Source organism: Zootoca vivipara, chromosome 7 (assembly GCF_965207765.1).
Source record: "Zootoca vivipara chromosome 7, rZooViv2.hap1.1, whole genome shotgun sequence".
Classification (NCBI taxonomy): Eukaryota; Metazoa; Chordata; class Lepidosauria; order Squamata; family Lacertidae; genus Zootoca; species Zootoca vivipara.
In genome coordinates, this window is record NC_142590.1 from 70,377,187 (window position 1) to 70,395,523 (window position 18,337).

The 18,337-nt window shown below is 40.6% G+C and overlaps 1 protein-coding gene across 1 annotated transcript in view; it reads right to left on the reverse strand.

Moving 5' to 3' along the window:
* The window catches only part of PTPRT (protein tyrosine phosphatase receptor type T), a 582,983-nt gene that overhangs the window by 79,404 nt on the left and 485,242 nt on the right, over positions 1-18,337 (reverse strand). Inside the window, exon 15 of the mRNA XM_088674576.1 lies at positions 9,519-9,548. Coding sequence (XP_088530702.1) covers positions 9,519-9,548 — 30 coding nt within the window. The remainder of the gene's footprint in view (positions 1-9,518; positions 9,549-18,337) is intronic.

Consider the following 18,337-nt stretch of genomic DNA (forward strand, 5'->3'; position numbering starts at 1 on the left):
ATGCTGTTGTTGTTGTAGTCCAACAACATATGGGGGGCACCAGGTTGGGAGAGGCTGCTTTAGGACCATAGGTTGCTCCTTATTTAGAAAAGTCACAACAGAACTGAACTTTTAATGACAATGAATCACATTTAAACATCAGAATAAGGTGACTGCTGAAGCCCTGTCAACTGATAGGATGACTCCTACCCTCTGCATTCATTTGCTGTGAGGCAACAAATAAGAATCACATGCTTTCCCGGAGCTTACTGCTGTTGTCTGTTTCCCTCAGTGTCTCTACTATGGCTGCTTGTACCATGCCAGGGATTGAAAATACCATTTGCATACAGCATTTTGATTACAACAATGGCATGGCCACACTTTTTTTAATGGAGCAGGTTCAGAAAGTTGGTATTGCTGGGAACCTGCTTTGATCTGCTGCTTGTTTTGATTCTGGGCTGGCTATTTTAATTTGAAAATGTGCACATTTCTGTATGCAGTTTTCCCTAATATATATATATATATATATATATATATATATATATATATATTGTAATTTGTATCCATAGTTTTGTTGAAGAACTGCATTTGGAAAAGTGTGTGTGTGTGTGTGTTAAAGCAGCTTCATTAGGGTTCAGGGACTGCAAATTCCTGAGTAGCTAGGTTCAAGTTTAAATGGGAACCAAATTAATTTCTTCTTCATTCCTATATGTGGACTCCTTCCAGAGGGCTTGTCCTGAGAGGCAGCATAGAAATATTGAAAATATATAAAAATAAACAATAAGACCTTGAGTCTCACCTAAGCCAAATCTATCGCAGAAACTTCTCAAAATATCACATGCTGCTAAAATATACAGTCATACCTCGGTTTAAGTATGCTTCGGTTTGAGTATTTTCAGTTTAAGTACTCCGTATACCCGTCTGGAATGGATTAATCCACTTTCCATTACTTTTAATGGGAAAGTTCGCTTCAGGTTAAGTACGCTTCAGTTGAAGTACGGACTTTTACACTCATAATTCGGGTTAAGTACGCTTCAGGTTGAGTACTCCACGGACCCGTCTGGAACGGATTAATCCACTTTCCATTACTTTCAATGGGAAAGTTCGCTTCAGGTTAAGTACGCTTCAGGTTAAGTACAGACTTCTGGAACCAATTGTGTACTTAAACCGAGGTACCACTGTATATCCAAATGTGTTGCTTTCGGCAATAAAGAAACTAATCTTCTGTATTTTTTGGGGGGAAACCAAAACATTGAACAAATGTAGTAAATTTATTTCAAAATGTGAGAATGAGGGAGGAGGGGAAGGTACTTAAAAGGTTTGCCAGTGCAAGCCAATTCATGTTTACTCAGAAGTAAGTCCCATTGGGCTTACTTCTTAGTAAGCAGGTCCAGAACTGCCGCCTCAGTCTGTTTTGCTGTTAATCCTTTTTGACAGGAAGTTGGATAGAGACATTAAAGCTTTGGAGCCTCAATTACATTTCATGTTTACCAAATATGGGCAGCCAGACCCAAGACTAGCTGTGTAAACTGCAGCCATAATTTTTGCAAGCTGCCTTGAGTCAAAATGCAGAGTATAAATAAAGAGCATCAATACCTAAATATTTACAAAGGCTGCTATGTTCAACCCCTACTGAAATGGATTGAAATTTGCATTTCCAGCAGCACAGGATATATAACCCCAGTCTTAGTGGGTTGTTGTACAGAGCGAAGGTCCAGTGCACATTTGAGGAGGAGCTGTCACTAATGTGAGCTTCTTTATTGCAATGGAAGGGACATCTAAAATATCAAGCTGCTCCTGAAATGGGAAAACTCGCAGTTGCTAAGGCTGTGGTCTGTACATCAGTGGTCCTGCAGTATTTTGGTTTGGGGCAATTTTGGCAACCAACACCTTCAGAGTGCTGCTCTTACATCTGAGCTGGTTCTGAAACAAAGGGAGCTCCAGCAGAAGAAGCGATCACTATACGGCACTTTGTTTCCAGTGAGGTACCTTTACAACCTTTAGTGAGTTTTAATGAACACCATCACAATCTTATTACAGGATTCTGAACATTTCAATTGTATGCAATGAAGGAACGAAACAACCAACTGCTACAAAACTTTTCAGTGGAATTAAGGTGCTCAAGATAGCTCATAGTGGATAGAGAATGAGAATCTCAGGGACATGGGTTCCAGCCCCACATTGGGCAAAAGTTTCCTGCACTGCAGGGGGTTGGACCAGAGGACCCTCATGGTCCCTTCCAACTCTACAATTCTATGATTCTATGGCTCATTCTGTGATTCTACTTCAGCCAGCTCTGCCAGTGTGGCCATGCAGCATTGACCTCATAGTCTCCCTGCCCTGCCCATGCCCCATCATGGTAAGTGGCCATGACACCCCTTTCAGGAGGACAGCTCCACCACTCTACTCCACCATTCTTGCACCTCCCTCCACCGAAAAGCCAACTACTTGATAACAAAACCAGTTATCACCAACCATTTCCTACCAACATTTATGTTCTCAAGACACAAACCTTAGGGTGATGTATCAACCTTCATACAACAGTCTAATGCAATGCATGTCCCCTCTGAGATAAGCCCAAATGAGTTCGAAGGAGCTCACTCCCAGAAGGGTGTGCAAAGTACTAAAAGCTGAGGGAGATAATATATGGCTGTTCTAATGGGGGATTTAAACTTTCAGCCCCCAAAGTCCACACACACTGGTGGTGTCAGCCTATGCCATTCTTTTGCCTATCCCAGCATGACTGACAGGGGTGGCTGCAGTACCAGTGATTTGCCTGGCAGTTATCACATTTTGAGTGGATGGGAAAAGGAACCTGCTTTCATATTTTCTGCTGTTTCAAGCTTAGCACAAAAGCACTGAACTGAGAGCTAAAAAAATAATGTACAGATATATCCTTTATGAAAGGAGGATATTATATATCACAGAAGGGTCAGGTTATTGCAGTAAATGTTCAGGTGAAGTTTGTTTTTATATATCTTTTTACCATACATGGCTTCAGTATTTTGGTCTATGTGATCTGGAATAATGGCAGATTTCTGGATTTGCTAATGGAACACAGGTACATAAATTACTTGGCACCAGAAGTTTGTCAGATTTCTTGGTGGGAAATGCTAATCTAAAATGAATAAGTCCTTAATAATGAGTACTCTGGGCCACTATTGATGCTTTAAGAGGGGTTTGTAAACAAAGCTGAGAATTGCTTATTAAATTCAGCTTAAATTATCTCTGGCAATAGGTGGCTGGATGCTCTGATGCTTCAGCTTCTTCACAATGACAAAGGATCTGGCAAGCTTCATTTGCTTTCAGGAAATGAACAATGCTGTTTTGAGACTGAATAGTCCCCACAAAATGGAATATTTTGGCTTCAAATGCTTGTGCACTAAAGCGTTTCCAAAGCCAGCAAAGTGATTCTCTTTCCTGCAGTGGACACAAGTGGTTTCTGAGACACGCTGATCTGGACTTGGGTGTTTAAAAAGAGAGGTTTGCTGGAATTTGCAAGAGTTCAGTTCCTTTCACCTAGCATTAAGAAAAGTAAAACCATAGCTCAGTTTTCTCCCCAGAATAGATGAGGGCCAGCATGTTGGACATTAGGAGAGCTAAGTAGTGAAGAAACATTCTTTGAGCTGTACTCCAGTCCTCCCTGAAACTTTCATGGCTTTCATAATCATTTTAAGGGCTGTAGCTCAACATTTCAGAATGAGGGAATTTCAAATGAATGTTATACTGCATGGTAGGGAATTTAGGAACAGAAGAAACTGCCTTTTCATAAGTCAGACTATTGGTCCATCTAGCAGCGGCTTTCCAGGTTTTCAGACAAGGATATCTTGACCTTCTGTATAAAAAGCCTGTGCTTACTACTTAAACTACAGCCATTCCCAAAACAAGCTCAAATATGTAGACATAAAGAAGGCTGATCGTTGAAGATTTGATGCTTTTGAATTATGGTGCTGGGGGAGGCTCTTGAGAGTCCCATGGACTGCAAAAAGATCAAACCTATCCATTCTGAAGGAAATCAGCCCTGAAGGCTCACTGGAAGGACAGACCGTGAGGCTGAGGCTCCAATACTTTGGCCACCTCATGAGAAGAGAAGACTCCCTGGAAAAGACCCTGATGTTGGGAAAGATTGAGGGCACTAGGAGAAGGGGACGACAGAGGACGAGATGGTTTGACAGTGTTCTCAAAGCCACCAACATGAGTCTAAACAAACTGTGGGAGCCAGTGGAAGACAGGAGTGCCTGGCGTGCTCTGGTTCATGGGGTCACAAAGAGTTGGACACGACTAAGCAACTAAACAACAACAGCAACAAAAAGAGTTTCTCTCTTCCACCTAACTGTGGCTGTAGCAGTGCAATCACAAAGGTAAATCAGAACTGTGAAAACAAGACACTTTTACATTGGAGTGAGCATTCGTAATTCAAGATGCAGAGATTTTACGGGGGGGGGGGCATACAAAAGTAGACACCTTTTTTTTTAAAGAGCCATAATTCAATATCTAGAGACCATTCTTCAACCACCATCACCCAGATGAAAAAATCAAACTCAACTCAAATTCTCAAACTCAAATTAGTTTGTTGCTTTTTAAGCTATTGAAGGCACGGCAATCCCTCTTGGGGAGGGGTAAATAAATCGATTAAAAAAAAACTTAAAGCAACTACCATTGCTAGACCTTGAGCTCTAACTACCATGCAGAACCAAGGCAGAGGATAGCCTAGCCAGCTGGGGTGTTGAGCTGTCTTCAGAGTGACAGAAGCATTTATCTGAAAATGCTTCCCTTCTACAAATACAGCAATTGAAATGCGATCTCTGAAGTCCTGACAACCTGTTTCAATGACAACTCCTGCTCTCTTCTCTGACCAGTTTCCCATAAACACAACAACTGGAACATCCAGGGGAAGTGGCTTTCATCACATTAATGTCAATCACAAAGCACAGGCTGTATAAAGTGTGAAGCTAGCAAGAAGCTCACTATTGTATGTGTGTGTTTCATTCATTATGTAAATGGAAAAGTGTCTGAAGAAACAGCTGCTGGATGGATACTTCAGAGAAGAATGTAACAGAAGTAACCAGTGTGTGCTGACATAAATTTAACATCAACATGTGAATATCAAAGAATTACTGCATGTATTGCTTTCATTTGCCCAAGAGCAAAGAAAGAATATGGGGATGTAGTCTATCAGAATGCTTTTGAGGCAACAGTGAAGAAGTTATTTATAATTAGCACCTAATAAGGACCAGGTTTCAATTAAGATGTGCAATGGCTACAGAGCTATTTACTTAAATTATGTGGGGATAAAGAAACCTTGTGCTCTATTCTTCTCAATGACATTCTCTGTTCAAGGCTATTCCAGGATATGGTCTGAAGACACATGAGGCCACCACCTTTCTAATGCTAACCAGGTCTGAAACTGGGTGGTGACCATCTGGGAACCACATGTGCACCACCTTGGGTTCTGTGGTGGAAGACAGTGATATAAATGCAACAAAATTATGTCCACAGTTCATAAGGGCTGGATGGAAACTAGGCAGAAGTGATATGATAAATGCTTTGATGGGGTGAGAAGATAGAGAGAAACAGCAAGGCTGAGCAATATTATGTGAAGGGGTGAAATGTGTGAATGTGGACACAATGAGAAAATGAGCCTTGGGTATAATAGGCTCTGTGTCTCCGAAGGTATCTGTTCTGCTTCACTTCCATTGTACAAAGTGCTATTCCATCTGCAAACACTTGCTTGTCCGGCCACTGCTCAAGCAACCCATAAAAAGGGTCTGTCCAAATGTAATCCTTCCAATAGGTAGTGCCGTTGTGCAGTTTTCTTTCCATCGATCTCATTGGGGCTTGGCATGGGAACCTTATGTGAAGTACATAAGATCAAAGGTTTCTTCAAACTATATGAGAATTGATGTTTTATTTAGCTTCAGGTATCTCAAGAAAACAAGAAGTCAATTCAGCATGTAAATGGTGCCATTTTCCAAAACTGCAGGTATAATTTTTCCCCAAATTATTCTTTTAAGAACTACTCCTTCTATTGCCTTATGTATGTGATTGCAGTGAGAATGAAAAGTATTCCCTGCACAACACCAGTTCTCTACAGTAGATGTTAAGTGTGCGGTGAAATGGTGGCTGGGAATTCATATTGGAGTTGTTGAAGTTTGCAAATATTTTAGATGAGATAAGATGTAGTGCCACAGATTCCTCAAACTCATAAAGATAGCCAAATGCAGCAAAAGAAAAGGCTTGGTAGAAGAAGAAGAAGAAGAAGAAGAAGAAGAAGAAGAAGAAGAAGAGGAGGAGGAGGAGGAGTTTGGATTTGATATCCTGCTTTATCACTACCCGAAGGAGTCTCAAAGCGGCTAACAATTTCATTTCCCCTCTTCCCCCACAACAGACACCCTGTGAGGTGGGTGGGGCTGAGAGACTTCAGAGAAGTGTGACTAGCCCAAGGTCACCCAGCAGCTGCATGTGGAGGAGCGGAGACACGAACCCGGTTCCCCAGATTGAGAGTCTACCGCTCTTAACCACTACACCACACTGGCTCACACTGTTATTGGTACAACAATAACAGACAGTCATTAGTAATTGTATGCAGCTCTATCAATCTAATCCCTCCCGCTGCCTCTATCTGCTGCCATTATCTGCCAAGAAGTAAGGAAAGAAAGAAAGAAAGAAAGTGTGTTTTGGATGGTCAGTTCAGAGGAGTTGTGAATTCTTCTGTGGCTCAGATTTTAATCTGAGCCACAGAATAATTTCAGGGTTTTGTAAAGCCCATCTATTCTGTATGCAATGTTTATGAGCCCCTGAAATTTGTATCTGAACTTGAACTCAGAGCTATCCACCAGCATTTATACCTTTGGATGATTTTTGCACATTGCCTGGCATACTGTGGTTTCTACCATACTTGTGGCTGCTCCAATTACACTCCAAGGAGTATAGCGAACCTTCAAGTCCATGCTGTTTGGTTGTACTTGTCATAAGTGTTTATGTCATACACCAGTAACTCACACCACCCCAGGGATTCAGTGGCATGTTATGTAAACATGCAAGTGCAGCTGAACAATACGAGTGTAAGATTATACATTCCCAGAGCAGCATGGGAGCAATTACAGAGGTCACAGGAACCATGTGTTTCAATTAACATGTAAAGCAGACCTTATGTCTGGAATATTATTATTGCAGTAAGAAGTAATTGCACATGGGAATTCTCTGTGAAACCAAATTAACCCTTTAAAACAAACTTAGGCTGTGTACACATTGCCAGCTTAAAATGCAGCAAGGTCACAGACACACACCCCGGCTGCATTTCAAATCACATTTGCACTTCATTGTACACATCAGCATGGCTGGATGTGTTTGCAAGTCATATCCTATAGAGTCACACCAGTGGGCAGAGAGGAGGGCATGGGTGCTCCTTACAGCTTATATTTTCTAATAGGTTGTAAGCCAATGGTGGGGAACTACATCAAAACACAGTATTTCTATACATATATAAAAACCCAACAACTGGAACAATGTAGATTGTAGCAAATATTGTGTGTGCATGGCTTCACAAAACAGTAGTGACAGTGCATTAGCTGTGGAGTAAATGGGAGTGTGTACACACCTTTATTAAAAACTCCTGAGACAAGCGTTTTTTTAAAAAATCAGCTTTCAGGAGTGTGTTCTGCATAACACACATTTTATTTATTTATTGAATTTATGTACCGCCCTATACCCGGAGGTCTCAGGGCGGTTCACAGAACATTGTAGCTACACTTCACTCACAGATTGTAGATCCCAACACGATTTGAGCAACAAGTAATATGGAAAGATCCTGTGTTGGTGTGGCACCTCTACAAGTGACGAAGCAGGAAATGTGCTATGTGGTTCTTCCATCCCTCATTAATTTATCTAGTGCTGTGCTGAAATCTGTCTTCTGGTTTCTTGGAAGTTTTCTCCTCCCATGAAAGAACCACCTGCCTTTGATGTCATTTCAACTCATTTCCATCTCACAGTTCCCCATGAACACCTGAAGGGCATCTTTTTATTGTGCACTCACTGATCATTTGCCAAGCATCCCCAGAAACATTTGAAAGCAAGACAGAAGGGTTGTGCTATTCGATTGAAGGGTTTTGCTATCTGAGAGCAAGACAGAAGGATTTATCAAAGTTTTGCTATTCTCTACTATTCCCTCCTCCTCATTACCATGTCTGCTCCACTATTTAAGCAAATTCCTCGAATGCAAGAGCACCCCTGACAATGCACTGTAAGTGTTTTCCAATCCACTGAATAACTAGTCTCCCTATACATCTGGGTATTAGGGACCTGCAGTTTCATAAGTAGAAAACACTCCTCCCCCAGTGTGGTTCTTATCTGAAATTTCCACTACCATGGATTTTTTTTTTAAAAAAACTCTCTTTTAATTAATGATTTTTCCAGGAACAATTAACAAGAAAGTAAACATTAAAAATTAGAAACTATATTCATAGTCTCCATGGTCATATATTAGCACAATACAATGTAATATTAGAGTTTATCTGGGCAATGAAGTTGACAAGAAAGAGTCCCTTCAGAAAGAAAGCTGTGTCGGAGGAGGGGCTGCATTCCCTGCCACCCTAAACTACACAGCAGATTAAAATGCAAGAGAACCTAATCATGGATGTCCCACATCATTTGGTTCCTTGTAGAACTCAGCAGAGAGGATAATGTGGAGCCGGGCTCTGCCTCCCATTGGTTATAGCTCCACCTACTGTTGGCCTCTCACCCTTTTGCCCTACCAGTCCCAACGGACACCAGCCATTGCTGCTCAACCCTCCTTCCCATCAGCTAGAAAAGAGAAAGATTCACAATTCTTCAGCAGTTGTAGAGAAGACAGTGAGAACCCTAGATGCTCACCACCTGCTTTTGGAAACAGTATTTTTGAAAGTGAAGGAAAGTTTACAGTAACTTGGTGCTTAGCCTGCTATTTTCCTATTAGTCTACACCAGAAAGAAATGATAATCAGCAAGACTGCAAGGGGTGAGTGAGATATAAAGGCATGGGTTTTAATTGCAAAAGGAAGAAGAAGAAGAGTTTGAACTTGATACCCCGCCTTTCACTCCCCTTAAGGAGTCTCAATGCGGCTAATAATCTCCTTTCCCTTCCTCCCCCACAACAAACACTCTGTGAGGTGAGTGAGGCTGAGAGACTTCAGAGAAGTGTGACTAGCCCAAGGTCACCCAGCAGCTGCATGTGGAGGAGTGGGGGAGCGAACCTGGTTCAACAGATTATGAGTCCACCTCTCTTAACCACTACACCATGCAGGCTCTCAATGTGGAAGTAGCCATGACTTTATTATTATTATTTTAGCTTCATGAGTACAAAAAGGTGGTTGTGCAGATATTGGATAGATGATGCGCTTTAAAAATGTAGAGTGCTACAAAAACCAAAATGAACAAAGAGAAAAAGAAAAGAAAATGTGACTGGTAAAATAAAAAGTAATTTGTAAAAATTAAGAAACAAAACAAAACCCTGCAACTCTAATGAGCATGCTCAAGAAAAGTCATATTCAGCTAGGTACTTACAAGTAATAGGAGTAGGAATATGCATTTCTTCTAAATATGCAGTCAGATGAAGAAAATGTCCAAAAGTGGGGAAGAAGGAAAAAAAGCATGATTAGACTTTATATCCATTATGTTAAGCTTGAAATGCACACAGTATTGCAGCTCTTGACCCAGTTTGGCTTTATCTTTTATAGATTTCTGAGCATTGCTCCAAGGTCTGATAGCTAATCTCCGAGAACATGAATTCCTGGGTTCTAGAACTGTAACTGCCACTAATGCATTGCACGGCCCTGGACAAGTCACTTCACTGTGCTTTGAGTTCCTCACCAAGGAGTAACACGAAACTACCCATTGCTGCAAAACAGTTTTAGGTCTGTCCATGGGAAGTCTAGCAATGAAAAATGTGAAGAAGAAGAAAAAACACACGTTTAGTACTGTAATAGTAGGAGGTTTTAACTTAATACTAGGATAGAACTGAACACTAGCAAACACTTTAGCTCTGAAAAGAGGGGCTTTCAGGGATGAAAATAGTTCACAAAGCCCTCACTGCTAACCTTATTGGTTGCTTATTTGTGATCCTGACAGCAGAGCACAATTTCCCACATCTATTATTTGCACATAGGATTCCAAACTTAACTAAGGCTAGCATGTTTTGTCCTTACTCTCTGATTTGGCTTCTAATATTACTACATAGTCAAATCTCATTGAAATGTACACAGTGATATTTGGCTACATGGCACCTGAAGTCAAAACAGAGTGAGGGCAATGCTTTCTGTGTGTGGGTTTTTTTTTCTTTAAAAAAGAATAAAATAATGCCCCAAAGCAGTGGCACCAGACCGAATAGGGAAAACATGCTGTCTCTGTGTGTACGGAAATCCCAAAAAATATTGAGAGAGGGACCCCCTTTTTGCAGAGTGCCAGCAGTGTGGATGAGGTAGGAGAGTTCTTGGCTCAGCTCTACAAAATGTATACATTGCTAGTATATGGAATTGTTCCTGGTTTTTTTTTTAAAAAAAACCCACATATATGAAAATGCATAATTATGTATTTAGTACTGTAAAATATTTCTACAACATGTAGAGCTTTGAATATTTCACAATAATATGATTCATTTAAAAGTGTATTGACTTAAAAAGGAGTTGAAAAAAATACCGAGACCACTATCTACAGACACACATACACACACACACACACACACACACACACACACACACACACACTTAATCTGTGTTCTTCTTGAGAAATCTCCTGTTCCTAGAAATGAGAACCTGCATGTAGATTTCCATGCATCATGATCACACATGCATATACACCTTGTCCAGTTGTGCATAGTATTCCACTGCAATGAACTGCCTAATTTGAATACTGATCAATTATTATACACCAGCCCCAAAACAGCTATGGTGATACACAAAAGGAGCCCACAAGAATCCTCAGTCTGCTGGAGCTCACATAGCCCATTTAGAAAACCAGTGATCATGCCAATAAGCTGCTTGGGGGACACAATTTAATCTTCTCACCCTCTCCGTGAAACAGGTAGCTGTTGAGATTGCTGATTGTTTAACAGAGCTGGACATGCCCAGTCCTGGCAGTGCTGCATACAAACTGTGTGAATGCAGCCAATTATAGTCCCGGAACAGGGTGCATAATATTATTGTCTCATTTTGAAATAAGGGCTTCTTATCTCTCAAATATTATTCACTATGAGGGGTAATCCACTTCTATGTATATAGTTTCTAAGACTATCCTAGTGACAATATACAACACGCTACCTCTCAACTTCTAAAGTGCTGTTAATACAATTTGGGAGGTTCTTTTGCATTGGACATTTGACAGTTTGGGCCAAACATAGACCTGTGTGGCAATGCATCATGGTAGAAGTTGTCCTGTCTTGACAAACATAACAATGACATACTGTCATAGGGGAACAGACAAGAACAGTACAATGAAACACAGGGAAATTCAGCTTAACACAGAACTACTTGAACACAGAACAGTGTTCTGTGTCCAAGAAAAATGGAGGAGGTTGGCAGTTCTTGAACACTCTTACCAGCAAGATGACTATTACAATCTGAACTATTTGGTCTGCAATTAACAAACCAGTTGCTCTAGTATAAATTAAGAGTAGTCATGTGGTCTTGTTGAAAAGATTAGGGATAAGATTTTCCCCATTCCATTCCTTAGCTCTTCCATTAATTTAATTTAGTCTGCCCTGCATTCTATTTCTCTTGAATTCCAGTTTAATTAGGAAAACTTCTGAAATTAATTCTGGAACTGAAGCATGCACAGTTTGCTACAGATTATAGTTCTTTTGCATCTTTACCCATCTCCAGGTTACCAGTGAGTATGTACCCATCAACACAATACGGGAACAAAGAGATCTTCATGTGATCATGTACATGATTGTATTAGAATGGCATTCGGTCAGCTGTTTCACTGATATACATATGTAGTCCTGCACATTGGTAAACTACCAAGGAAAAAGCTTATTCACATAACTGTATGTACAATCACATCAAGATTCTTTACTACAGTGTTTTATCAGAGCACAAAAGTGCACATATGCATTGTTAAAACACTACATAAAAACTATCACAGTGCAATCATACCCATGGTTAGATACTGTTATTTTTTGCAGTGTTTTATTAACGCAGATATGTACATTCGAAATGCAGACAAAAAACAAAAACAAAAAATCATGGAACCACAGAAGATTCCCTAATGCACAGATTCCGCTCTGGAAGCAACTACTCTATGAGGAGATATTCAGATAAGAAGAATTTTGGAAGACTGATCCAGAATAAATGATTTGTGGATTGCAGGCGGGGATGAGGGTACATTTTCTCATGTCTCAGATTTTAAGTATAATTCAATTGCCATGCTGAATTCACATTGACAGAAGCCATTTAATCTCTCCTCTTCTTGGTAGTTGATAGGCATTTGCAAGAGCCAACTGCTCCTTCCTCTCCCTCCCAGGTTTGTATACTTTCCAAATAAGTGTCACAGGGCTTGCAGAAGTAGAATTACTGTTTTTGTTCTGTAGATAGTGAGTTTCTATAATGGGGGTTAGAAACTAGCGCCCTCCTCCCCCCCCCAGTGTTTTTGGACTACCACTCTCAGAATCCTTGGCCATTGGTCAATGGTGGCTATGGCTGATATTACTGTTTCTGTCTCAGTCATTTTATTATAATTATTACTAGCAAGTCCACTACAAATGCTATCCAGCGATGCACAAGATGTCCTAGAATGCCCTGGCCATTACCCTATTGTACATGGAGAACATGCTTTGGTGTGGAGAATGGGTCCTCTAGTACGGTTTCTCTGGAAGAGTCCTCTTTTGCTCACTGAAGGGGTGTTTCAAACTTAGGAGAGTGTTGTATGAGAAAAGTGACCCCGCCCCATCAAAAAAAATATTGCTATGTTTCTGCAAGCTCTTGCATAAGACTTCTACAAGTTGCTTCTCATAAGCTTTTTCAGTCCACTAGAGCTGATATGCTACAACCTCCATCTTTCTTATTCATTTATGTTATTTATATATTTATTTTCAGGATTTATATTCTGCCTTACCACCAAAGTTTCAAGAAGGCTAACAGCAGCATACTTGGTTGAAAATACAATAAATAACACCAAATATGAAAATAGCATCTTACCACATATTTATTCTATAATGTACCATCGGTATATTATTGCAGTGCACTGTCTATAAGCAGCCTTCTGTCTATAAGCAGCCTACTTCTGCAAGAGTTCACAGAACAGCACTAATGTATATTCTTTTGCTAAACAGCCCATTGTATGTTAAAACTATGTTTTGTACATCTTTTATTTGCGAAGCTTCAATTCCATGTACACTGGATGTATAGAATTGTCTCTACATAGAGAATTAGTAGTTTGAGTATTGTTGCCAATATAAATAAAACTAAATGACACTTCATGCAAAGCTATTATATCCTTGACTACTTTCCTCCATCCTAATATAGTGTGAATTTTGACATTAAAGGCATATTCACACATTTTTGTGTTTCCATTCAGTTATTGAAGACCCAGTGCCCTCCAATATTTTGCATAGGTTAACCTCTCTGATATCACTGATAATGTTATTACCTAATGCATGTGAAATGAAGGATATATTGATTTTGGAATAACTGTTTCTTGCCTTGGGAAAAAAAAGCATATAATCATCATTTTCTATGTGCTGACAGATAGCCTCTAAAAACACATCATGCCGTTTCTTAAATAATGTATTCAAAGGTTTAAGTGTTTCCCTTTCTTCCTATCTTATCAGAGAAATTATCCATAACTACATTCATATCTTCCCCTAAAATGAGTTCTATGAATTCTATGAATATTTAGCAAGTGTCTCCAAAAAAACAGTTTTTGTTCAGAACTGGGTGCACAGATGTGTGTGTTAAGAAATTATGTTCTTAAGCTGAGGTTCCGGTTTCCGCCGGCAGGAATGGCGGACCTGTTTTCCATCCCTCTGACCTTCGTAAGGAATTTGGCGGTTGCTAGGGGAGTAAATGGCAACCCCCTACCCTCTCCGGGGGTTACGGAGAGGGGCCGCTGGCCCGCGATGCCCCCAGACCCACTCCGACTGTTTATGGAGTGGGGGGAGCTTGGGCTGAAAAGCACTTACGAGGGCCAGGACTCCCGGACGCTAATCTGCATGGCGGGGATTTCCATGGTTAAAGAAGATAATTAGGCTTAAATCTATGGACATACTTCAGAAGGAGGGGAAGAAGCGCTGTTTACTGCTGAGAAATTTATGCTGCTGAGGGAGAGGAGTCAAAGGCTGTATTTCATCTGGAAGAAGGATTGATGGGGACTGAGCGATAAGGGAAGTGAGTTTTTTTTAATTTTTCTTCATATGTGTTACCTCGTACCTTCCCAGACGCGATGTCCTGGCTTGTTTGGAGTGAAAGAGAAGCAAAAGACTGTGTGAGTTGAACTTTATAAACTGTTGTTACTGAGCATATTTTTTAAAGATGTGGAGTTGCCGATGAGAAAAGCCCCCCTCTAGTTGGACGGAAGGAGTGCCTGGACGCGTTCGGAGGATTTATGAGCTGTGACGCACTTTGAATTGGAGCAGCGACCTGAAGCTAAGTTCAGCTATAGGGCAAGGAGATCCATTAATTTACCAAGAGTCTATGGTTTGATGTTTGGGTCTTCTGCCTGGAAAAGCTGTAAATTTTACAACAAAGATCGTTAATCTACATGGTTATGAGAGAAAACGAAAGTGATTTGAGCTTTTTAAGATGGCGCTGCTTCGTGTTGACGCAACAGGGAGCTCCAGACCAAGAAGATTTATGGGGAGGCTGGACTGATTAACCCACACAGGAGAAAGAACATTTGTGAAACCTTGTTTGATATTTATCTCAGCAGCTGGGAAACAATCGGTTGAAAATGGAAAACATCTATGTGACTGTAAGGGAAAGATTTGGATTATTATGAACTCGGAGAGACGATTTGAACTTTAGAAAAAAGACGGCAGTGGACGGTTGCGAGGAATCCCCAATTTCTTGAAGCATGGGAACCCCCAAAAAATTTTTTTTAGATGATTTGGCATAACATTCGGTTTGATTGATATATATGTGTATAATTTGAAATAATGAATGTGATATAATAGGTTTTAATTGGAAAATTAATAAAAATATATTTAAAAAAAAAGAAATTATGTTCTTAAGCTGATGTTCCCCTTTCATAAGCACCTTTGTCTTTCTATTAAGCACCCAATGGGAAACTGTTTGTTTCAGCTGGCCTATGCAGGAATATTTTCTTTTTGGTACAGCAATTCTTTTAGCAGATTACATTGTTGAAAATGTATATGATATTCTGGGAAGGAAATCTACTTTTTAGCACTGCTGTTTTATGCATTCTGTGAGTGTTTAGAAGAAATTATATTGCATTTTTTACTCTTATTATTTCGAAGCTGTAATTTTAAAATTGTTTTGTGAACTGCATTGAGAGTGTATTATTCAGAGGAGTGGCCTATGCATATTCTAAACTTCATTACTGACTTCTGGGAATTACACATAATGGATAACCATCACGGGCTTCAACAGTACAGGAGTTAAGCCACTTGGCCTTGGCCATTTAAATCTTACTTTAGGGATAAAGGGGGGTTACAGTTTAGCATTTCTGATGCCTGCAGTCCAGACATGCAAGATATTCCAACCGAAACTGACTTTTGCTGATCTTCATGGGTGATGGGCCTGGAGAGTTCTGTGAAGGCAGCTTGCTCTGGTCAACAAACATTTCAGTGGAAGATGTCTTAGGGGTGACCAGATGAGCATCTAGGACAATGTGCTAATAATAATAATAATAATCTTATTATTTGTACCCCCATGTGTTGGTATGAGAGACCCTGTTTGTGGTGCCGACTCATGAAAATACCTTCTCAGTAGCATCTCCCCACTTAGTAAGGTGCATCTGCATTCTTCATTATCAACATTCAAATGAAACTAAATACAGTAGTACCTCCGGTTACGTAACCCTTTGGTTACGTAAATTTCGGGATGAGAAAGCGGCCAACCCGGAAGTATTTTACTGGGTTTTGCCATGTGCAGAGGTCCTCGGACTGTAGAAACCTCGGGATCTGACCAGATGCGACGGACCCCTCCTCTGACTCTCAGATTTCCCCGTTGCTTTTTATTTCTCTGTGTCGAAGAGGAGGGCTCCTGCCCCACCAGTACTTCGAGGTCCACCTAAAATAGCAATCTTCCCTTCCACTGAAGGTCTTTTAACAACAAGGGTACACCTATCCAGCTACCACGGCCAGTTACAGGCTTGGCTCTGGGTTACTGGGAATAAAGCTCCTTTTTGCCTTCAGTCCAGGGCTTCCCTCACTTAGGGTCCCTCCCTGTTACTGTTACCTCAGCATACAGGGCAACAATGTGGCACTCCTGAGCTTCTTGTCCTTCACCCCTCTTTCGTGTAACTTGAGGACCTGACTTATCACCCTGTAAGTCCTAGTGTCCCTTTCTTCAAGTTCACCACCTTTTGAGCCCGCCCGCCTTGCTGGATCAAACAGTAGACGACATTTCTTTGGCCAACAAGAGCCAGACTTTATTTTTAATATAACACATCAGTTTCAGTATTTCCTTTGTTTACAATATCATATCTTCATTCAGTGGAATAACAATAATTCCAAATCAATCTCTCCTAGTCACCACTATCCTGGCCCCACACCCTCTAACTTCCAGTCACCACTCTCTCCCGCCCTCTTCTCCTGACCAACGGCTGCTCCCTCCTTTTAAAGTGCGGAATGTCCCGCCTTTCAGCAGCCAACTGTCACTCTAACGGAGTGAGTGCAACTTAACTCTTAACACCCTGGAGATACTCCCAAGCCCTTAAACTAAGCCCAATCTGTCACACCAGACCTCTGGAGCAGATCCTGTCCACAACTGGAGGTACCACTGTATATTCCCGTTGGCCTAGGCTTTCGATGGCTGAAATGTACAGTTCCTAACAACCCTACAATCACTAGCTATGAGGGTATTTGATTGTTTTCAAATGTTTTGGATTGTTTAGAGGTAAATATATTTAAATGTATTGTTTGGTTGGTTTGTTGTTTGCTTCCCTTGGCTCCTTTGGAAAGGCAAGATAGATAGTTGATAAAGATAAATAATGCCACCAAACAGATTTGAGGCACTAATATTCAACAAGGGTCAAGATTAATTTCTGGGGGGGGGGGAATTGTCCAGTAGCACCTTACAGACCCAACTAAGTTTGTTCTGGGTATAAGCTTTCAGAAGAAGTGTGCATGCACACAAAAGCTTATACCCAGAACAATCTTAGTTGGTCTCTAAGGTGCTTGTTGTTGTTTAGTTGTTTAGTCGTGTCCAACTCTTCGTGACCCCATGGACCAGAGCACGCCAGGCACTCCTGTCTTGCACTGCCTCCCGCAGTTTGGTCAGACTCATGTTCGTAGCTTCAAGAACACTGTTTCAAGAACACCCCTTCTCCTAGTGCCCTCAATCTTTCCCAACATCAGGGTCTTTCCCAAGGATTCTTCTCTTCTCATGAGGTGGCCAAAGTATTGGAGCCTCAGCTTCACGATCTGTCCTTCCAGTGAGCACTCGGGGCTGATTTCCTTAAGAATGGATAGGTTTGATCTTCTTGCAGTCCATGGGACTCTCAAGAGTCTCCTCCAGCACCATAATTCGAAAGCATCAATTCTTCGACGATCAGCCTTCTTTAAGGTGCTACTGGACAATTATTTATTTATTTATTTCAACTGCCTGAGACCAGCACAGCTACCTACCTGAATCTTAATTTCTGAAAGTAATTGTAAGCTCTCAAGAAGCATTTCAAACTGAGTGAGTTTATGTCAGTTAGGTGGAATCTTTGACTGTTCACCCGTCCCTAATTTCAGTCATGTTTACTTCTTCTGGCAGTGCGTCCTTTTCACCCTGAAACATTTTCTCCTAATACAATCCCACAATGCCACTGTTTCCCCCATTTGGTTAGCAAAATGCTACATTCAGAAAAATCAGATGTGTCTATTACTGATCAGTTATAATGCTCTGGGCCATGAACAGATGTCACTCTGATGTCTGAAGGTAGTGCCTCAAGTTTGTCTAATTAAATTACTACTTTTCTGCCTCATTGCCTTGAAAGGCAAGAGAATCTCATACTAGCTTCTCTGTGAGTTAAGATATTATTATGGAAGTCTGAGTACAATGTAGCTAAGGCACATATGCTTGCTTTTTTCCTTTCTGTATAATGTAAGGACTAATCTTTATTTTAAATTTATGTATTTAGGAGTTGTCATATTAAAAAAAGAAATAATCCATTTATTATAATGATTGTTCCAGTCCATCAATATTTTGGATTTTCTCATT